At 48.4% G+C, this 14,995-nt stretch overlaps 1 protein-coding gene across 1 annotated transcript in view; it reads left to right on the forward strand.

Annotated features, from left to right (window-relative positions):
* Window positions 1-14,995, forward strand: part of LOC147690254 (60 kDa lysophospholipase-like) — a 363,203-nt gene that overhangs the window by 152,701 nt on the left and 195,507 nt on the right. The window contains exon 7 of the mRNA XM_086937891.1: window positions 14,764-14,876. Within this exon, the coding sequence (XP_086794017.1) occupies window positions 14,764-14,876 (113 nt within the window). The remainder of the gene's footprint in view (window positions 1-14,763; window positions 14,877-14,995) is intronic.

The following is a 14,995-nucleotide window of genomic DNA, read 5'->3' on the forward strand; positions in this document are numbered from 1 at the left end:
ATTTAATGTTCAAACGTTACAGTATGGGACGCAAATATGGGCACCACAGGTCGAACATGCATGGCGAGGTTAGTGCATAATTTAAAACCTATAAACTCTGAATACTCCAGCTCTCCACTCCTACTTCTGTCCACAGCTCCCCGACTTCTGCTGCACATTGTCTCATGGGTTTCAGCCTCTGTCGCCTTCCCCTAGTTACCAAATAGTGCCCATATCGGCCCTTACACCAGCCCCCCATAAGTTAAACATGCAATAAACAGACCAGACAAATTGTTGATGGGAAAACGGTGTGCAGGTTTATTAGCATACAATGCCAACAAGGTGGGTTATCTTACAGATGATCCAAAGGCAAGCTGCCCCTCGCAGCTTACCACCTGATGGCCTTCTAGCACCGTGGCTCTGGCCAGACAGTGCTTCGCGGTTGTGGTGAGAGGACTAGCCCCTCCCAATTCCGGTGAACTCTTTGTCCACCATCTTGCTCACCCCCCCCCCACCCCCCTACGAGGGGTGGAGCGTTAAGATTTCCAACCGGCCGTATGATAACGGGGCGCCGTCGCACCCCAGGGTACACCGCACAGATCTCCCGGGGATATTAGGCCTCAGCACCCTTTGTGCTCCAGAATAGGGACTCCTGCGTCCCTTTCGCCTCTGGATCATCATGTAACTCCACCTGCAACACAAATGACGATAATTAATACCTAAAACACCCCCCCCCCCCACTGTCTCCCTGAGATGTTGGGTAAGCGGTAGGGAGGGGAACATCTGCACGAATGTGGCCAAAGAGACCGTGGAACTAGGGGAGGAAGCATATACACTTCCTCCCGCCCCCTTTGCAGGCCGGAAGTGACGCGCCACCCCGGAAGGGGCAAACCTGGGCTGGAGGCGTGCCATCTTGGGTCACTAAGGGGCCGCCCTCTTATGAGGGTCCCCTGTGGGGACGAGTCGGTCCGCCCTCAGAGCCCATATCGGCCCTTACACCAGCCCCCCATAAGTTGAACATGCAATAAACAGACCAGACAAATTGTTGATGGGAAAACGGTGGGCAGGTTTATTAGCATACAGTGCCAACAAGGTGGGTTATCTTACAGATGATCCAAAGGCAAGCTGCCCCTCGTAGCTTGCCACCTGATGGGCCTTCTAGCACCGCGGCCCTGGCCAGACGGTGCTTTGCGGTTGTGGTGAGAGGACTAGCCCCTCCCAATTCCAGTGAACTCTTTGTCCACCATCTTGCTCCCTACGAGGGGCGGAGCCTTAAGCGACCCCCGGTTGTCCAGGTTTCCAACCGCTCGTAGGATAACGTAGGATAATGTAGGATAACTGGGCGCCGTCGCACCCCAGTGTCCACCACACAGATCTCCCGGGGATTTTAGGCCTCAGCACCCTTTGTGCTCCAGAATAGGGACTCCTGCGTCCCTTTCGCCTCTGGATCATCATGTAACTCCGCCACAACCCTGGGTGAGGCGACCGCCACGACCAGGGCCCCCCACTTGTACTCCCTTCATTACTTGCATTCTGCTATAACAAGAGCATCCTCTAAGTCTAGTAGGAAAAGGTCCATCCCCACCTGGGAAAAGGTGAACCCCGTCGCTGTCAAAGCAGCCTGTGGACTTGGCATGTAGCTCTCCATGTCTTATGAAACCAAAACCCCGTTGGTCAGTGAATTTGCGCATGGCACAGTTAACCCTCCTGCGCGCAACCTCTAGTGCTAGTCCTGATCGCGCCCGTGCCACACTTGGCGTGGTGTGATTTCTGACCAACAAAGTTCACAGGACCCCAAAATGTTACTGATTTTGCACATTGCCTCCTTCATGTCCATCAGCAATATTCTTTTGCCCAAAGCTGGTAAGTCGTTCCCTCTGAGGTGGATAACTAGCACGTCTGGAGGATGGGAGGTCCTATCCAATTCCTGCTGCAAGGTGCCCAACAACCCGTTCCAACGCATGCCTGTGACTCCCAGCCAAAGGATCTCCGTTTGGCAAAACCCATGTTTCCAATTCCTGCTTTTGGCCCACTGCGCTAATCTGGTGACACCGAGTGGCCCATCACCCAGACTTTCTTTCCTGGTAAATAAAGAGATGTGTTTGTATCACTCTTATTTATTAAACACCACAACACTGCACATCTTTTAAAACAACACTGCAATTTAAAGAACACGCCACAAAACTTTTAACATTAACTCCTTTAAGAGTTGCTAACACACTGGGTGATTGGTGGAACAAGCCTGCCCCTTCCAAGATCATGGTCTAATGTATCTTTTAAAACAGTTAGATTGCCACCTCCCAACCTGCATAATGCCTTCTGCTGGCAAGCCTTCGGTGAAAGCAGTGGTGGCTGCACCTATGCGAAAGGAATGCGTACAAAATCTCTTGCCGGGAGTATTCCCGCCCAACAATGCCCGACAGGTCTGCATGACATGTTCAACCTGATATTTGGTGAGGGGGGAACTGTCTGCATGGATTAAGAGAGAACCTTTCAACTGCTGGGCGTGCCGCTAAGTAGGCATAGAAGAGTGAGACTGGGCAGTATTTGTCAGCTCCTAAGCTGTTTAAAACAAAAACTTTCCCTCCACCTCGCTGATCAGTTTTAGATTTACGCAAAGTAATTTTGAGTGTCTTTCCTAGGAGGGAAACATCCTGCAGATTAAGGGCCACTCTTGAAGTATTGTTCTTTGATCTAGCACACAGTTCACAAATTCGAAAAGCCCCAAAGAAGGCCATGCTAAACGTAACTGCGAATACTGCAGCCTCAAAATCGGAGGAGGTAGCCTGTGGCAGCCAGTTGATCATCCCTTGTAAAGTCTAGAAATCTATGGGAGACCTGCTATCAGGAGCCTTGGGCTCGCTCCTGGCCCAACCTTTTAGCGCTGCCCTATCACAAAGGCCTTAGTAGGATCAGCATACCCCTAAGCTTGGTGTGGTAGCTGATTGCAGCAAGGTGGCTAGAAATCCAGGAGTGGCTCTTGTTATCTTTAGCCCACAGTATAAAAGACTGCACTCTCGCTTCTAGTGTTGGCGCGCTGTCCACCCATGTTCCCATTAAAGAACAAAACTTGGCAATGCATGTCCTGTATCTATTGATGGGGGTAATACCATCTAAAGCACATCTTCTCCCCTGGATGCGCCTGGACTGCAATCCTAAGTGTAGGCTCTGCGAAAATGCTAAGGACGACGTTCTGCACCTGCTGTGTAGCTGTAAAGCTCTAGATAGTATCCGAAAGAGCTTACTAACACAGCTTTGGAACCAAAGACGTGTGCGAACTCGTAGACAAGCGCTGTTGATGAGCTTTAAGGGAGAAGACATCCAACTAGCATGCAGGCTAGTGTGCTTTATGAAATTAGTCAACACGGCCCTAAACCCAGCGGTTAGTAATTGAATTTGACTTAGCGTGAATGGCTTCCGCTCTTCAAGACTATTTTCCTTTGATAACCAAAGACACAATTGATCGTGAAAGTCCTTTTTCACTAATGCATAGTACTGTACCTGCCGCATGGTTCTTCTTTCACTTGTTAACTTTTCTAAATGTTTTTTAAAATTGCTTTCCAAAATGCTTTATTCATGTACTTTTCTCCTTCCTGTTTTTATTGCCTAATTGCAAAGATTTTAATTAATCATGCAATAAAGATTATTATTATTATTATTATTATTATTATTATTATGTATCTATTGATGGTAGAAGGTGCTAAAGATAGTTCTCCAAGTCCCCTCAAACGTTTCACCACTTCAGGAGGTACCATAGATGTGCTGGGAAAGGTGTTGCCTCCTCTCTCGCTCTCGGCCATGCTTCGCGGAAACTGTGCCACTGAAAACGAGAGAGAGCGTCAGCCGCGATGTTTTTTGTACCTTGGATGTTCAGGCCCTGCATTCTACATTGCTGAAAAGACACACTTGCACCAACTCCCGTAAGACACAACACCAAGGGGCAGGTGGCAGAATGGGAGTTAATGGCTTGCACCACCGCAAGGTTATCGGACCATAACAGGACTCTCTTGGCCGCCAGAATAGCCGGCCATAGATGAAAAGCAACAACAATGGGAAAGAGTTCAAGAACAGTGATCTTTGTAGTAACTTTTTTCTTATGCCAGGAGTTTGGCCATTTTTCTGCACACCAGTCCCTGTCCAAAATGGCACCAAATCCCTGCCTGCCTGAAGCATCTGTGAAGAGAGCTAGGTCAGGGCTGCTAGCCCAGGGGGCCCTCCATATCACTACCCCATTGAAGTTGGCTAAGAACTCTGCCCACATGGCCAGATCACGCTGCATTCCTCTACTCAACGTAACCCTGTGGTGCTTCTTGGTGACATTGGCGGTGGCCCTAGCAAGTCTTCTGGTGAACACCCTCCCAGCTGGGATGACTCTAGCAGCAAAGTTCAGCTTCCCTACTAATCCTTGCATGCATTCAAAGGATGCACTGTCTGCACCTGCCAAGGAGTTGATCAGACTAGCCAGATCGGCAACTTTGTCAGATGGAAGCCTGGACTCACCTGAGACAGTGTCGATTTCAAAGCCCAGGAACGTTAACACTTGAGCAGGTCCCACGGTCTTGCCAGGTGCAAGGGGGACCCCCAGGTGTCCTGCAAGATTTTCAAAGTCAGCCAGAGCCTGTGAACATTGCTGTGTCCCGTCTTTCCTGATGAACAGGAAATCGTCTAGGTAATGGGTCACACCTTCCACTTCATAAGAGTCTTTGAGGGCCCATTGTAGGAAACAACTGAACGCTTCGAAATAAGCGCAGGACACATCGCAGCCCATGGGCATGCATTTATCATAGTAGTACAATCCTTCTAGCTTGAAGCCCAGTAGGTGAAAGCTGCTCGGGTGAACTGGCAGCAATCGGAAGACTGATTCAATGTCGGCCTTCGCTAGCCAGGCCCCTTTGCCCGCCCGCCTGACTAGGTCCAAGCCCACGTCCAGCGTACAATATGACACAGAGCATGAACCCTCTTCCAAACCGTGATTGACAGAGGCCCCCTCTGGGTATGACAGGTGGTGTATGAGTCTGAAAGCCCCCGGATCTTTCTTGGGTACTACACCTAGTGGAGAAACGATTACATTTTCAAAGGGGGGGAGCGGGAAAGGACCCCCCACCCTACCCAAAGATCTCTCTTTCTCTACTTTAGCCCAAACTAAGTCAGGCAGCTCTCTAGTAGATTTGAGGTTCTCCGCCTCCCTACTGTCACAGGAACCAACAAACGGTATCTTAAAACCCTGATGGAAGCCAAACCGCAGCAGGCGGCCATCCTTCCCTAGAGGGTAAAGTCTGAGTAAAGGGGTGATGTTATCCAGCTTAATGGGAGAGTGACCCAAAGTTAAGCGGCTCAAGTCCGGGGCGGATGACGCCAGAGGCATTTGTTCAAAGCCGGGAGAGAGAGACCCTCCTTCTACATGCAAACCATTAAAGTGAAGGGGTGGGATCAGGTTCAGGTGCGAGGAAGAGGGATTAGCTGTTTTGTCCCCCTCTGTTAGCCGTGTTTGAGGTGGGCTTGGGTTTGCAGGAGACTGCAGGGTGAGGTCCCCCACAGGTGTGACATGCATGTAGGAATTTGCAGGTCTTGCCCCAGGAGCAGGTCCCGTTGTTAAACAGGCGACAGGTTCCTGGGGGGGGATCTCTTAGAGCCTCCTCTATGTTCACCCCCTCTGCGACCCCCCCAAAAGCTGTGCTTGCCCTTGTTCCCTGGCTGAAAGGACCATACCTGTGGTTGCTGTCCTGTCTGGGAAGTGCTCGGTGCCCCGCTGGCCAATGGTGCGAGGGATAGAGAAAGCGCAACTTGCGTGCAAGCCTCCGCGCGGGAGGATGTGAGTGGGCTGGGGAAAAAAAATTGAGACCATTAGCAGGAGCTTTGGACTCACTTCGTGGCTAGGTCGTTACGAGAGGACCAACCCATCCAACTCCCTTAGAAACCCCCTTCCCCTAACCAGTCTTATACCTGTAAAACCTTTAAACTCTGTTAGTAGCTCTGTGGTACGACCTTTCAGGTAAGTCCTGCTTTATCACACACCTGTAAAATAAATCACAAGAAACTTTTTTTTTTTTTCTTTTTTCTCTTCCTTCCTCCCAATTGACTACTCAGATCGTTGATGCCCCTGTTCGCCTTTGCTCTTCCTCCATAAATAAAAGGATAACTTCTCCTGAAAGGACATTAGAGTTAGCACACCAATCTTCATAAATCAAAACATTATTGGTAAACAGTGAACAACGTTAACACTAATGCTAGAAGTACAGAGGAGCAATTGGCTAGAGAGGCATGTTAAAAAGAAACCAAAAAGTTTTTATCGTTCCAATATAGAAACTTAGACCAGATGAGGCACCCACCAATCTCGATTTAAATGGCGATTGCATGAGAGACTTGCAATACCCTAGAACTGTTCCTAATGGCGAGGTCGCAAGAAGCATGTGCGCCTCGCCCGAACTGCCCGAAAAGTGCTGCCCTGTAAAGCAAGCTCGCGAGCGAGAATGGCATGACGGCCTAGTGCGTGGCCCCGAAACTGCGCGGTGCGGCAGTGTAACCACAGGGCGAGGAAAAACGTCCTGCATTTGGACGAAAACGCTGTGCAGGATTCCGAGCCTAGAAAACCCAACCCACAGCCGCGGGGACTACCGTCATTGCCGGAAAGCCCGATCCGGCGGCGCTGCGCAGTGGACACAGGTAAAATGGCCGCTGAAGAAAGGCCGGACAAGATGGCCGAGCGTCTCGTTGCCCCCAGGAAAACAAATTGCCACGGTCCACAGGTACGCCATCGGCAACATGGGAACAAAGCCCGATAAACACACAACATTACATAATCGCTCAAAACACAGCGAGCGCTGGCGGCCCGTGCACCAACACAAGGCAGATAAAACAATAAGTAAGAGACTTGACCTCATGGTGGAGGGCCGTGCGAAACCTGCCTAGACTACTGCACGGCCCAGTTGCAAACCGTTATTACGTGGGCCGAAAACATATACTGAAAACGGCCTGAAGGTACTCACTGAAAACAGCCTGAAGGGTGCCCCAGTGCCGCGAGGAAAAGGTGCCGGCAATGGGCGGACGTACTGCCCGGAGGAAAGACGCGTAACGGGCAAGCGCCGGGAGAAGATCGAGGGGCGGACCAGGCGAAACGCCGAGTCCCGCTGAAACCAGCCCACCCCCGGGTAACAGGCCACACACGAGGGCTTCCGTGGCTGCAGGGGGCCGGCCTGCAGGGAAGCTCGACCCAGCGGCGGCCCTGCATCTCGAGCCCACAACGGAGAAATGCAGGAAAGCCCGAGTCGGGGGGGGCACAAAGAAACACCAGAACAAACAAGCATAAATGACTCCAGCGGCACAAAGCCTCCCACAGCGGCCCGCTACTACTCGGGCCACCCGACCCAGCTGCCACTGGGGGGAGCGAGTACGAGGGGGCGAAATACATTGCACAAGCACTACGCTTCTTCCCCGCCTCAGCAGCCCGCGCTAAGCAGGCCGACTGACTCAGCTGCGACCCCCATAGGGGGGGGGGGGGAGCGAGCATGAGGCGGGGTCAAACAACAAGCGACTCACCTCCAGTCCTACGCGTGAAAGGTGAACATCTGCACGAAAGTGGCCAAAGAGACCGTGGAACTAGGAGGAAGCATATATACTTCCTCCCGCCCCCTTTGCAGGCCGGAAGTGACGCGCCACCCCGGAAGGGGCAACCCTTGGCTGGAGGCGTGCCATCTTGGGGCACTAAGGGGCCGCCCTCTTATGAGGGTCCCCTGTGGGGACGAGTCGGTCCGCTCTAAGTCTGTTCAGTCTCTAAACAGAAATAAAATATTGACATATACATAATCAAATACATGCAAATGCTCTATAGGCAAACCAGGTCATTCATAATTTGCTGCTTCATATTGTGTGAAATTTAATCACACGGCTTAAGTCGTCGGCAGTGCTTGTATATACTGGAAAGGGAGCAGTTTATAAAAGTGATCTTATTTTTTAATTTAATAATTATAGTCTAACCAAACAAGCATTTGCAATGCAATAGGTCTCGTATTTTCGAAACTCTGACCTATTGACATTGTAAATGACAATACTTTTTATTTATGTGCACTTATAGTCGTTACTTGCAAGTTTTCAAAACACAGAAATAAAAGGCCTTGTCATTTACAATACTAATAGCTCAAAATCTCGCAAATGCGAGACCTATTGCATTGCAAATGCTTGTTTTTAAATGCATCCTGTTTTCCTTCAAGGAAAACGGGCTACATTTAAGAAAAAAACTGCTTTATTTAAAAGCAATCCCAGGCGTGGAGGTCTGCTGAGCCCAGCAGGCCACCATACCAGGGAGGGCAAGCCATTTACAATGGGGGTCGCAAATTGCGAGTGCCTCATGAATATTGATGAGGCATGGAATTTGCGACCCCATTGAGAATCACAAACAGTGTCTCTGACCCTGTTGTACATGTCATTTTGGGAGCCGCAAATTGCAACTCGCAATTTGCGAATTGCAAAATGACCTGGTCGTACATCTGGTCCTAGGTGCCTTGTTGTTTATCAGTATTCCAAAGAGCACAAATAAAACAATCACTGTGAATAGAATTCATGTTATAAAGTAAAAAGCACTCAATGTTGGAGTGGCTAAAATAATTAATGAAAGGGATGGCCTTATAGAAATTGCTGAACATTCAGGCTGTCCATGCTATTTTCAATGGTGGGTTCATTCAGGCTAGTCTAATTGGCTGAAAATCCCAGTGAACTGCGACAGGTAGAGGAGTGTCTTGTGCCCTCATGCGAGGGACTAATCCTCTTCACCAACAAACTCAGTAGCAGTATTTCACCATTTGTACTATGTCCTCAGTGAAATGACTTGTCACTTCACGCCAGAGAGCAGCAGCTGGATATTCTGCTCCATCTTGAAGGAGAGGACAGAACTTTTCCCCTGGGGTGTTGTGGGTCTTTGGATCAAACTAAGGCACTAAAATTAAATTGTCTGAACGATTACTCCATCTTCTCTTTTTGTAAGCGTTAAAAACTTTAGTGTGTGTGTTTGTATATGCTTTATTTGGTATTATATCTTTTTGTATTTGTGAATGCAAATGGTTTCAGAAACCTTTTTTTCAAGTATTATTCAGTTATAGGGTTATATTTTGCCTATGAGAGTGGGGTTTGATTTGCATTATACAGCAATAGTTCAGCTTTTGTATCAAATCAATATCACTAGGAGGTATTTGTTTGATCTTAAAAGCACCTTTGGGTAAAATCTGTTCTTGATTTGTTGTATTTCCGGGCGCTTACTTTTATTGATTTAAATACTCAGAAGTACTCTGTGCGCTATGGCTTTCAGTCCAGGAGTAGTCTTGTCACCGGTACGTGTAGGAGACTGGGCTTTTGTTGCAGTTGTCCCCCCACTTTTTGCCTCCTTTTTAGGTCCTAGATGCTAACTCTTGACTTGGACACTGCACTGGGGCTTGCTAACTAGGCCTCAGTGCTGGCGCTGCTTCCCCCGAAACAAGGTGGTGTCTAATGTTTTTTTTGTTTTTGAGTTTTTATAGCGCAAACTAGACCCGAGACATCGGTTATCAGAACGCTTTACATTTCACCAGTTTCATTACAGAGGACACATTCATATTTGTTAGGCACAGGGAGATTAAGTGATTTGCCCAGAATCACAGGATGTTTAGCGTCGTTGCCGAGACTTGAACCCGGTTCCCCAGCTTCGAGGTCGACCGCACTAGCCGTAAGGCTACATCCTCTCCCCTTGTTCTTCTGTTGGTAAGGATTTTAGCACCCTTGTATATCCTCAGTCAGTGGTACCCCAGGTACCTAGGGCATAGGTACTAAAGAGGGTCCCTAGGGGATGCATAATATCTAATGCCACCCTAAATGATCCACATACAGAATCCACACAGACTACCATTGCAGGCTTCATGACCTGTTGCTAACCATGATTGAAAAGATGACCTGATACACTCCTGTCTTCCAAGCCAAAGTCACTGCATCTAATGTATGTAAGTCACCCCTACAGCAGGCCTTTGAGCTCTAAGGCAGGGAGCATTATATTTTGTGAGGACATATCTGTATGAGCAGGGAAGCCCAGTGATGTCTAGTTCTGTTAAGATATTGCAAGTGAGCAGTGAGACCATCTTAAGGTATGTACTGGGCACTGGTCAAAACGAGTTCTCCAGGTACATAATGGCTTCACTGAATCATATGGAGTTTGGCATCAAGCACCTAATTTTAATGAATCTACACTGGTTCCAGTGGTGGATTTTATAATATGAGCACACAGAGGGTACCTTAGAGGTACCCCCTGAACTCAACTAGTCCTCTACTGTGCTGGCTGACTGGTCCTATCCAGGCTGCCAGCACAGACCAGTTTCTGACCCCCTAGGAGGCGAGAGCCCCTTTCTTAGAGGACAGAAACAATGCCTGCTCTCGCAAGCAGGATGACTGGTGATCTGCATATCAAGGTACTAGGCTACAAAGGCCTTCAAAGGCCTCTGTCGCCTTTGATATGCGACCCAAGGCTTCCCCAGACAGAGGAGATGCCACCCCCTGGGCCAATCTGGCCCCAGGACAGGTGAGAAAATTAGCTATGCAGAAGGTGTGTTGCACTGCCAGGCTGGTCACACCTACAGGGTGAACAGCGTGAAGTAAACATGAAGTTAGAAATTCAACCATCTTGTGTGTGGTGGAATTAGGAATTCTGGGACAGGTTAATGCCCACTCCCCAAAGGAAGTGGTAATCTAGGGGGTGTAGTGACCCCAGGGTTAAGTAACCCATTGGCTGCTACCCCTCACCCCCTTAACTCCCCTAAATTGAGTTTTCTAAGGGACCCCCTGTTAAAAGGACTTCAGATTTCGATGGACACAAAAAGAGTGGACAAAGAAGATTGCTGACGCGAGAACCGAGGAGCACAGCTGACTTGGCACCAACCCTGCCAGCTGCACCTGACCGTCATGGAGCAACTGCCTTATCCTGCCACTGTGCAGAGTTCAAGAAACCCCCGGAGAGCTGCCAGTGCTTTACTAATTGACAAAGACACTCCACTGCAGCTGCAGGTACCAAAGAAGCAAAGCCCGGTACTCCCACCTGCTGCTAACCGGGACATCCGACGCAGCAGCTGCCCAGGAAGAGGAAGCCGTGCTCCTGCAGGTCACCATTCTCCCTCCAAGTGTGGGGATGTCGGAATCTACCACAAGATCAATAACTGGAGTTCCGTAACACTTGCAGCAGCCAAGGCTTGATGTGTCTGGTGCAGACACCAAGGCTGAGGAAACTTGACCTGCGCATCGAGGGACTTCAAGGACACTGACATCCAAATTGTGAGTGTCCCAGCTGCCCTGTTTGCTCTTCTGCAGCAGAAACCAAGACAAAGAAGGAGCCTCTGATTGCTGACACCTCAAAGTGCCTCTTTCTGCAGTCTCCCTCCAACCATGAGTGAATCCAGCACCGAACCTAATTCCAAAAGACACCACTGCACCTGGACACCACAACCTGAGGAGAAGTAGACCAACAGTGTGCCTACATGCCCGAGCATCTCAAGGGGACGAGCCCCCCTGTGGGTTCCCCCAGACTGATCCATCAGTTTAAGAAGCTGGCTCTGTATATACTATACCATAGTGTGCACAGAGTCCAGTGGATCACCTGAGGCTTTACAGAGGCTAAAGTAGATCATACTAATGCTCTCTTTTGTGGTAGTGTGGGCAAACAGTTAAGCTGATCAGAGGGCAGTGCTTAGCATTTGTTGTACTCACAGGCAAGAAATGATTTCATACACTCATGACTAAATCTGAGACCAATGGTTTGTAAAAATATTACTTTCAGTATATTTGTTTTACAGAACCAATGATACTTTGTTAAGGTAACATGTTTTGCAATGTCACAGTTTTCAATTTAAAAAGTGGACACAGTGCATTTTTCAATCAATACAATGTTATCCTATGGGTGGAAACAATCCGCAATATTCAGGTAAGTAAACGATTTACATTACTGAGCTTTTGGATGAAGAATCGGTAGCAGGCAGGGTTCAGGTGAGTGACAATACTGCAGCACTGGGGTGGGCAGGTGCAGAGGTCAAACACTGGATCTGATGCCAATGTTATCCAATGAAGAAAGGGGGCATGGCTTTAGAACCCAGTCTTCAGGGTTAAGGTAAGCATAGGGGAAGCCACAAGGCAGCTCTAAGCTTACACCTCCAGCAGCACAGGGCGGCTGGGTCAGAGTGCCAACACAGATTCAGGTGCCCAATGCAAACCAATGTGGGATCTTTCACTTGGAAAAAGGCTGGAGGCTGGACGAAATAAACCTATAGCTGCACATGTAAGTTGGGATGTCCTGGAGCATCGGCACTGTCGGTAGGGCTCCCCAAAGCCCAGGGGCTCCTGGCGTAGGAGTGTCGTTTGGTGTCGGCAGCTTACAAATGTGTTCGCGGTTTGGGGTGTTTATCGTGCAGAGGCTACAGGCTTCGACATAGTCTGGCAGAGGTCAACACACGAGGGATTCTTGCTCAGGATCGCTGGGAAACCTTTTCGGGACCGGTGGGCCTCTTGGATTCAGAACCGTGGGCATCTGGTGCGTAGGTGGTCGACTTCGTGGTTCCACAGGCAAAGCACTTTGTCTTTAAAGTTGTTTTTCTTCTGGACAGGTCCGCTGTACACAGGAGATCAGGAATCTTTCTAGAAGGCAGGCTGTCCTCCCAGGGTTCTGGGGGTTGCAGGGCTGCATGCTGAGTCGCTCTTCTGTAGCCGGGTCTTTGAGGGCTGCAGAAAGGCCGGTAGGGCTGGGGAAAAGTCAGTTGGTGTCTTCAGTCTTCATTGCTGCACAGCTCTTCTTTGTCCTCTCTTTTGTAGGTCGTCAGTAGTCTGAGGGTTTAGGTTCAGGGGTGCCCCTATATACCCAATTCAGGGGCTTTACAGGGGTTAGAAGGTAGTGGCCAGTGGCTACTTACCTTTACGGTTACTACATCCTCTGCATGTCCACTCTCTCTGGGGAGGGGGCATACCCTTAACCCTTTTTGCTAAAGTCCTCAAACAATGTGGAGGCTTTGAAAAGGAGGGTCACCTTAGCTCAGGGAATCTTAGGGGGGTGGTCCTGGCCGAGGGTGGGACACCTCTTCTGCTTACTTATTTTTCCTTTAAACTTTCTGCCAAAAGTGGGGCTTGGTCAGGGGGGACGGGCATCTATACTAGCTAGAGAGGCCCTGGTCGGCATACCAAAAGGCAGGAAGCCTTTGAGGCTCCCCGTCGTGCTGTTCCTTCTTGGGGATAGGTGTGAAGCACCGCCACCCAGAGCAGACTTTGTTTCTGACCCATGAAAGCAGAAGGCTTCCACCTGGGGTGGTCAGACATACTTGGAGTGATGACAGGCTGGTGCAGACCAGACAGGCACACAGTGGTTTTGGTAGGTTTGCCGGGGGGCACCTCCGAGGCGCCTAATGATTGCTTTTATTAGCGAATACAGCACTGGAACTAATGTTGGCCCATTAATCTGAGATGTTTGATACCAAAGATTTTGGAATTTGGTGAAGCCGTCATGGTGCTGTGGAACTCGTAGTGACAAGCTCCAAGCCCATGTACTCAGTATGGTTTCATTGTGCACTTATAATGTCTAAGAATGGACTTTGACTCTATAGGGTCATATCTGCATATGCAGTTATGCCCTCACATGAGGTATAATGGGCTCTGCCTTAGGGCTCTATGGTCTGCTGTATGGGTGACTTACCTATGCCTCTTGCATTGCTGATAGGCATGGCATGCCAGGTCGACTCTTCTTTTATCTGCACCTATACACGCAGTGGAGTGTGCATGTGTTTGAGGGGTCGCTTAGGGGGGCATAATACATGCTGCAGCCTTTAGAGACCCTCGCTGGTCACAAGGCCCTTGGTACCACTGATATGTTATGCAAGGAACTTTCTTCATGTGATCTTCAATTTTCTGCTTCTTTTATTTTTATTTTTGTATTCTTGAGCTCCTACCCTTGTAAATTATTTATTTTATTGAGCGTGCTTTTTTCTGATTGGGATGTTGCATGAGTGAAGCTATGTCCAGCGCAGCACTGGTATCATTATAGAAATGACATGCCAGATTTGGATCACCCGGCAGATGTGGACTTGTTTTATAGATAACATGGAACTCAGATATTTTACAGAATACTGAATATCTAAATGAAAATATCTTTCTCCACATTCTAAAGGTTCTGTTCCCCCTGATGTGTATGCAAAATCCTAAAATGTGGTATATTAGTTTAAATACATATGCAAAATCCTAAATTGTTGTGTAATAGTTATCGAGCAGCAAACTTGTGGCAGATATTGAGTAAATTAAGTGCCTTTTTTCAGAGTAGTTTTATCCACCTGATGGATAGCCCGCACTGTGGCGTTTCTTGCAGGAACAGCTGGCCAGCTTTATCTTTGGGCCCAGCTGCCCAAAACCTTGAGTCTGTGTGCTAATGCATTGTGAGCTTCAGCTACATAATCACGAGTCATTCTCAAAAACCAAAACCTACATTTTCAAGTAAACCATTTGTAATACTTTGAACCCAGCACTAGACGGCAGGATACAACTTCAATCTTAAACACGACAAGCTGCAAACAGTAGGCCGCAGGTACGTACTATTTCCTATTGTTAACGAGGACAATTAATCCAATTGTTTATTTTGTAGTCATTGTTCTTCATCATCCCTGGTTTTGTGAACATTAATGATTTTGATATACACATGTGATGCCAAAAAGAGGTTCTTTAACTCACAGGTCTACATTCCACTTTTAATTTACCACGTGGACATGGAGTGGGCGGTCACTGCTAAATATGTTTTCATGCATTTTACAGTTAATTGGGAAAATGTGTGGAGGGCCAACACAATAAAGAAATTTAGTGTGCAGACCGACATGAACCGAAACGTTGGATTGCTGCGCATCTTTCCAGGGATTACAACAGAAACAGTAGGTTTCTTTTATGTGCATTTCATTAATAATCTAAAAGTCTATTGATCCAGTGATATGGATACTGTACCGTAATAGGGAACTGGATAGATTAATGTACTGTGTGTTTCTTTAGAAAA

The sequence above is a fragment of the Lissotriton vulgaris genome, chromosome 9 (genome assembly GCF_964263255.1).
Source record: "Lissotriton vulgaris chromosome 9, aLisVul1.2, whole genome shotgun sequence".
Taxonomy (NCBI): domain Eukaryota; kingdom Metazoa; phylum Chordata; class Amphibia; order Caudata; family Salamandridae; genus Lissotriton; species Lissotriton vulgaris.